Here is a 7319-nt window from a genome sequence, read left to right as displayed (position 1 = left end):
GGAGTTCTGGAAAATTGGCCCTGCCTCTGGTTGGCAGCCCAGGTGACCTTGATGTAGACATTTAGAGTGTGTGTGTGTGTGTGTGTGTTTTCTCTCCAGGGGAGGCCTATGGGGGACCAGACATCTTCCTGATTCCAAGATCTCACTACTTTTTTCACTGTAGTGAAAACGTACAAAACAAAGCAGACGCCTATCCAGCCATTTCTACATGTACAATTCAGCGACCCTGCTACACTGTTCAAGTGACACAACCCTTCCCAATAGCCCTTTCCCCAGTCATCCTCTGCCATTCATGAACACTCGTCTCCTAAGCAAAAACTACCCCCCTTAACTACCAATAATGATGGGTTTCTTTTACATTTTTCCCTCCTAATTTTATATACATAAGAAAGACCCTACAGTCTATGTGCCCTTTTGCAGTGGACTAACGTCATGAGGCGCGATGCTGTCTAACTTCGTTCCTATCGTGGCTTACTCCTGTGTACCCCAGCCTGTTGGTTGGGCTACACAACTCAGCAAGGTGTGTGGTTCTCTGACTTGCTGTCTCCCATCTCTGGGTAGAGTTGGAAGGGCTTCCCTGAACAGAGGCACAGGCAAACCTTGGTCCTCAGTTCCTTACTGGAGTCCACAGGAAGAAGCCAACACATTCTATCCGGGTGTTTTCTTTTTTTCTACCAAGTCCCAAGCTTCTCGTGGAGCCTGAAGCCCAGTAGACAGACAATGCATGGTTTCCTAGCCAACTGCTTTGAGACCACATGGCAGGGCCTCCGGTACTCAGCCTGCGCTGGGAAGGTCCTCCTGGCCTCATTGTCTCACCCGTACTTGGCCAGGACCACGGAGCAGAGGCTGTCTCTGCCACATACAGTGCTTTGGTTCCAAACTCTACTCACTAGGCTTCTGTTGTGGGGGAGGGTGTGTGTGTGACAGGACTCAAGTTCAACACTGTTTAAGCAAAAAGGGACATTTATTGGAAAGGCAGCTGGTCTCAGGAGCGGCAAGAAGTGGCAGGGCTTCCTTTCCACCCCTTGTGCACAGACTCCCTCAGACTAGGAAAAGAAGAAGAGGTTCCCAATAGCCATGGGCTTTCGGCTTCATGGAGGCAGCCTCCATGTGGACCACCATTACAGTCACTTACGGGGGCTTCCAGGAAGGCAGGGGCCCAGCCCATCTCCCACCAACTAAGTCAGGATCCTGGTCTGGGGAGAGCCCGGCATGAGCACCCAGGTGATTCTAACGGACAGCCAGCGATGAGATGCACCCATAGAGACTTCTGTTTGCTTTTCCATTTAGGATTCCAGGGGCAGGTCTCTGATAGCCCGGTTTCGAACCAAGCCCTAGGGCCAGAGGCCAGATGACCTGTCCGGTGCCCTTGCAGATGTTCCGAGCCTGGCAGGTCATGGGACCCAGGGGCCAGTCCAACAGCAGCCACCTCTAATTGCTTCTCTCCTCCCCTCCTGGCCTCGTTTGGAGTCTGCAGACATTTTTCTTGCCTGACTTTATCACGGCCACTTCCCCTCTCAAAGTCAAGCTGAGGGACAAGGCCGAGCTATATGACCTGCAGACTGGTGACTTGGTGTGTGATACAGTCACCAGAAGTGGCAGAGGAAGGGGGAGCGGGGAGGGAGGGGGAAAATGAGCTGATGCCAGAGGCTTAGGTGGAGAGCAAATGTTTTGAGAGTGATGAGGGCAATGAATGTACAAATGTGCTTTACACAATGGATGTTTGTATGGATTGTGATAAGAGTTGTATGCGCCCCCTAATAAAACGATTTAATAAAAAAAGAAGAAGTGGCAGAGGAGGGGGTGGGGGCCCGGGAAGAGGGCCAGTGTGGACAGCTCATTCCAGGAGTTTGTTGTGCAGTCCGGTGTGGGGTGGGGAGCAGAGACTCTCCGGAGCGGACATTGGGATGGAGCAGCCTGGCGTGTGTGGAAAGGCCTGTAGCTCTGGTTGGGGGAGACAGAGAAGGAAGGGCCCTGACCTTGGGCTGCCTGGGGGCCTTTCCCTTCTCTCTTTAGGGACTGGAGCCTGGATTTCAAGACAGATGCCTTTCTCGCTCAGAACCTCCCTAGGACGCTGCTTAGGCCTCTTCCTCTCCACTCCTGTCCAGGGCCTGATATAATCAGCCACCTAGCGGTCTGGGCAGTGGTAGGGGCAGAGCCGGGTGTGTCAGACCTTGACAGGGCAGTCCTGATGTCTGAGAATCCTAATGACCTTCCTCGAATCCCTTCTCCCCTTAGGAAGCTCCTCCATGGGGTCCCTGTGAGTTGGATAGAATGGATGGCAGTGAGTTTGATATCCAACTGCAGTTAACTCTGGCCCTGAGCCCCTGGCTGGAAGTTCGCCCAAGGATGGCCTCGCCGTTTAGCAGGTCTCCCAAGGGCAGACCAAAGGAGCTGGGACAGGGCTGCATCTCCAGGCCGCTTGCTCCCAAGGCTGCGCTGGGCCTTGGGGCAGGCCAGAACTTCCAGTTCAAAGCCAAGCAGCTCCTCCCGGCAGAGCTTTGAGTGTTCCCTGAAGCCCACCCAACCCCACCACAGTCTCCCCATCATTATGCCCAAGGGCCCACACAATGTGGACAGACCACACAACACCAAATATACTCGCTGGATGCTCGCTTCTCTTTCCACAAGAGACCACACAGTCTAGGTGTGGCAGGGGGGCAGGGCCAGGACCTTACACACCCAGGGGGCCCTTGACGGAGGCAGACAATTTAACAACTGGTCTGAAAGTCAAAAGAGAGAAAGCTGGTTAGTGGGGTGAGCAGCAGCGGAGGGGGGAAGGCAGGGCTGGGGCACCCAGGCCCAGACACAGGTGCTGACCAGCTCGGTCCATCTTGACCTGCCCTGCCTGGGGCTCATTCCTGGGTGGTGTGGTCTGCCCTAGCTCTCTGGTGTCTGTGGCAGTGCAAAGCATACTGGAGGGACTGAACCTGAACTCAGAGGGACCAGGGCAAGTCTCTTGGTCATCTTCAGTGTGGGGACATTCACCCACCCCACCCCCCGCCCCCACTGCCTTCACCTGGGTTGCTGAGAGTGGTTGGTGAGGACCAAGGAGGTAAGGATCTGTTCACCACAAGATGCTGGACACTAAAGGCCCTCCCTCCTGTCCTCTGGTGTGTCCCCAGGCTGCCATATAGCAGATTGCTCATGCTATCCAGTAAGTGAGCAAGTATACGGGTGGATGGGGATGGCCCCTGGACTGATGCCATGCGAGTGAGCCTGTCCACCTGGTGCCCTGAGCAGGCAGGAGTAATGACTTGCACCTGGGCTCGTGCCACTTGGCATCTCTGAGGGTCTGGGGCTGGGTTTGGGCTCTCAGGGTGTGAGTCTGTGTGGGAGACAGCTGCTCAGAGCTTCGGGCTGTGCTTGGGCGGGGAGGGGGGGTTCATCCTATACCCCACTGGCTCCAGCTGAGTGCTGGGGCAAGCGGGCCATTGAGTGGGCGACCAGACGGGGCTCAGACGTACTCTCGGGCAGCAGCTGAGGGCCCTGGCCGGTAGGGCTGTGGGCTGCTGTTGGATCGCTCAGGCTCCGGACACGTGCAGCAGAGAAAGGAGCCCCCGAGCATGGCCAGGCCAGCAGAGGCCCATCCCACAAAGAGGGCTGGGCCAAATTCGTACCTGGAAGGGTGGGGAGGATGCTGTCAGGTATGGCTGCTCTAAGGGGAAGGCACACCAGGTCTTCCCTCTCGGGCCCCCTCAGGGCCCTGTTCCTCACTCGAGGGTGGGCAGGGTGAGGGGTGCTGGGGGTGGGGGCCTCCCCAGCCTCTCTAGCTATGTCTGGGGGAGGGCTCAGCCTTCTTCCTCTTCCTCTCCCTGCCCCAGCTTAGCAATACCTCACAGTGACCCAGGCCCAGGAGGCCCTGCTCCCTGTCTACCCCTGTCTCAATCTGGGGACACCTCATCAGGCTGGTAGGGGGCAGGGAAAGGTGAAGTCTGGCCAGGGTGGTGCAGACAACTCCCTGCGTCCTCTTCCTCTGGAGCCCCCCGGTTCCTGCCCTAGATCTCCTTCCTCTGACTGCACCAGCTGGCTGCCTCCCTTCTGGAGTGTCCCCTCATTTGTATACCTGCTGAGCTCCTTCACCTCCAGGATCTAGTTCAAATGACACCTCTTGAGGACTCTCTGTGATAACCCCACCCCCAGGCTCCCTCCTCTGTCTGGCCCCAGAATGCTCACACTCTCTGGCTCTGTGGGGAGCGCCTGACTCCTGGGCGGGCTGCACCGGGAAGGGTTCCTACTGCTCTCCCCATCCTACAACCACAGGCTAGCGTCTCTCCTGTCCTTCTCTCCACCCTGGCCCTGCTGGCATACCAGGCTGGAACTCTTCCACCCTCTGCTCCTGGCAGGGCTCAGAGGAAGGGCCCAGGCCCTTCTGATGGCCTGACTTTCCCAACCCGTTCTTCCTCCACCTCCACCTCCCTGCCTGGCCCCTCGCCCTCTCTCAAGAGGAGACTTCTGCCCTGACTGGTCTTGTCCCTCCCCTCCCGCTGCTGCACAGCACAGCCCTGAGAGGCTGCAGACTGCTTTCCACCCCAGGAACAACCCGTGGCCTCCCTGGACTGGGTTCTTCCTCGGCGCCCTGGGCTCTGGTGGCTGCAACCTGTCACCGTCCACAGTGACTGCTGCCCCCTGCAGGAAGCCACGAGCTGAGCGCCCCAGTGCATCTCCGCCCCTGGCACAGAAAGCTGAAGGAACTTGTCCAGGCCCCACAGCTGGGACCTGCCCAGCCAGGGTGCCTCCCCCTCACCTCTCAAGCCCTTGGGAAGCTCCCGAGGCTCCTGGGTGCCCACTGCGGGCCTCCGCCTTGCAGAGCTAGCTGCTCACAGCCCCGCCAACTGCCCTGTGCTGGGTTGGCTCTTAGAGGCAGCTGGACAAGGCACAGAGGAGGCTTCCCCTGTCCCCGCCGCCCCCCAGGCCCAAGCCATGCCCTGGCACCCACCTGGCATTGACAGGTGTGCTCGGGTTGAAAAACTCCTGGGTCACCAGGGTGGCATACCAGGAGACGGCAGTCAGGGTGCAGAGGCCTATGGACAGGGGAGGTGGGGGCTCAGCTCTGCTCTGCCCCGGCCCCCTGCCATGGCCCCAGGGGAGGAGTCAGGGCCACTCACCAGCCAGGAGGAAGAGGGCGCCCCCGGAGACCGCCACACGGCCCTTGGCGATGGGGTTGCTGTCTCCGACCCGAGTGCACTTCATGCCGACCACACTGAGCACCATGGCCACGAAGCCCAGGAGCACGGCCACCACCATCAGTGCCCGTGCAGACTGGATGTGGCCTGGGGGATGAATGAGGGGGCGCCTCAGGGTCTTGGCTTAAGCAACCAGCCCCCAGCCCCTGAGCAGGATCCCAGTCAGCAGGTGTGAAGGGCCCCGGGTGTGGCAGTCCGGGGAGGACAGACCTCTTTCTGCGTGTGTAGGAGAGGTGAGGGTCCCCTTCACAATTTCCCTCCCTCCCAAGTGAAGACAAGTGCCAGGCCATGTCACTTGTCTCTTCTGATACCTTCTGGCCTAGCGGCTCCCTCTGGGGCTGGCCTGCTCCCTGAACCCACCCCCCTGCCCCAAGCAGCTGGGCCCGCTCCTCCACAGGCCCATCTGACTCCGATCCCCTTTCCCTCTTCCCATTGAAGGACCTAGCCCAGCCTGCCCGGTGCCTACCTCTCCGTGCGAGCTCGGGTCCCTGAGGGAGGCCCGGAGCCTGCCCGTGAGCCGTGTGGTGTGCCCGGGGCATGTGACAGCAGCCCTGGCTTCAGAGCCTACTAGGCCCATGGGCAGTATGGAGGGTTCAGCCTCCCCAGACCAGGGTTGGAGGCTGCTGGCAGGGCAGGGTGTGGTGTGTGTGTGTGTGTGTGTGTGTGTGTGTCCCTGCTGGCAGGACTAGGGGGGTAGCTGTGTGTGTCTGCACCCAGTGCCAGACACTCTTCTCATTCAGCCACCCCTGCACTGGGAAGGTCTTCGGGCCCCTCACAGATGGGGCAGGGGGACACAAAGAGGCTAGGGACCTAAACAGGTTAGAGCCACAGAGCAGGGATTCAGCTGATGGCTGCCAGGCCCAGGGGCGCCACGCTGGCCTGGGTTTGGAATCTACACGGAGGTGTTAGTGCAGGGGTGGAGCCCGGAGCTGCCGCAGGCTGTGGGGAGAGCTCTTTCCAGACCTCCTTGTACCCATGTCCCACCCACTCACAGGCAGCAGAGCCCACCATTCGGGGTGGCCAGTGCCCCCAGCCCCTGGCCCCGAGGCCTACCGTCCAGGGCGAGCAGCGAGTCGTAGAGCTTGCACTGCACCTGCCCGGTGCTCTGGGAGGCGCAGGACATCCAGAGCCCCTCGTAGAGACCCACGGCCGTGATGATGGCATCGCCGGCGTACGATGACTGCTTCCACTGTGGCAGGGCCGTGCTGGCGATGATGCCCACCCAGCCCCCCAGGGCCAGGAAGTAGCCCAGCAGCTGGAGGCCCGAGTTGGCCATGGCCCAGGGGAGGGGGCCAGGGTCCCAGGGCTCAGAGCTGGTCCAGGATCCCTGAGAGGGCTGGGCTCATGACAGGTGCGAGGGCAGGGGGATGGGGCTGCGTGATCAGAGGCAGGGCAGGGGAGGTGGCCGCAGTAGCAATAGCAGCAGCGGCAGCAGCCTCTCTGGGTTCCAGAATGCAGGGGGAGGCCCAGGGGCTGGAAAAGGCCAGGGGCCCGCCCACAGCAGCAGCCCCAGCCCAACTGGGTCCCCAGCAAGGCTCAGACCCAGCCCCCTGGGGGTGGGAGGTGGGACTTGCAGCCCAGGTGGGTAACCCTGTCCCAGCTTTCAGGCACAGAGGGGGAGGTGATGGGGAGGGATGACCCTGCATGACCTCAGAGCCTCTGTGCCCAGGGAAACTCCATTAGGCACCTGACTCACAAGCCCTGAAATTCTTCTCATCCTGCCCCAAGCACCAGCCTGGGTTGTGGACTTGATTCTTTCCCGGCTGATCTGACCCTTGTGGGCTCTGTCCACTGGGGCTTTAGGGCAGAAATGAGAAGGGATCGCAGTTTGCAGCAGGTAAGGGTAGAGATAGGTATCAGGGAGGACTTTTTGGCAGGGGGTCTGAGACCAGTTCTGGAGACTGAGCTGAGGGGTGGGGCTGGGAGTTTGGGGGCTGGAGAGGAGGGGTCCCTGGGCCCCAGGGGGCTGTGTATATCAGGAACAGGGCAGGTCAAGCTGGAGACAAGAACTGTGGGGGTCTGTTTGTGATCTGGGCCCCCCTCAAGGCAGTTGCCACATTGGCTGCTGGCCCACAGGAGGCCTGGTGGGGAGGTAGAGACAGCCCCTACCGGACCTGGCATTAACCTGAAGGC

General features: G+C 60.0%; 1 protein-coding gene across 1 annotated transcript; it reads right to left on the bottom strand.

Moving 5' to 3' along the window:
• Positions 1-2598: 2598 nt before the first annotated feature.
• On the bottom strand, positions 2599-6647 carry CLDN19 (claudin 19). The gene is made up of 5 exons (XM_004704919.2): positions 6240-6647; positions 5109-5273; positions 4940-5024; positions 3468-3620; positions 2599-2723 (listed from the first exon to the last, which is right to left on the bottom strand). The coding sequence occupies exons 1-5, from the start codon at positions 6460-6462 to the stop codon at positions 2675-2677; spliced, it is 675 nt and encodes a 224-aa protein (XP_004704976.1). The 5' UTR covers positions 6463-6647; the 3' UTR covers positions 2599-2674.
• Positions 6648-7319: the final 672 nt, after the last annotated feature.

Source organism: Echinops telfairi, unplaced genomic scaffold (genome assembly GCF_000313985.2).
Source record: "Echinops telfairi isolate 266 unplaced genomic scaffold, ASM31398v2 ScPeMD7_7457;HRSCAF=8495, whole genome shotgun sequence".
Taxonomy (NCBI): domain Eukaryota; kingdom Metazoa; phylum Chordata; class Mammalia; order Afrosoricida; family Tenrecidae; genus Echinops; species Echinops telfairi.
This window is presented reverse-complemented; position numbering and strand designations above follow the sequence as displayed.

What these genes read in the sequence shown, in the direction of transcription:
- CLDN19 (XM_004704919.2), bottom strand. Translation starts at nt 6,462, where the DNA reads ATGGCCAACTCGGGCCTCCAGCTGCTGGGCTACTTCCTGGCCCTGGGG. An exon ending in CTCGCTGCTCGCCCTGGACG is followed by an intron (nt 5,274 to 6,239) that starts GTAGGCCTCGGG and finishes TTCATCCCCCAG; the next exon opens with GCCACATCCAGTCTGCACGG. An exon ending in CCCTCAGCTGCTGCCCGAGA is followed by an intron (nt 2,724 to 3,467) that starts GTACGTCTGAGC and finishes TTTGACTTTCAG; the next exon opens with ACCAGTTGTTAAATTGTCTG.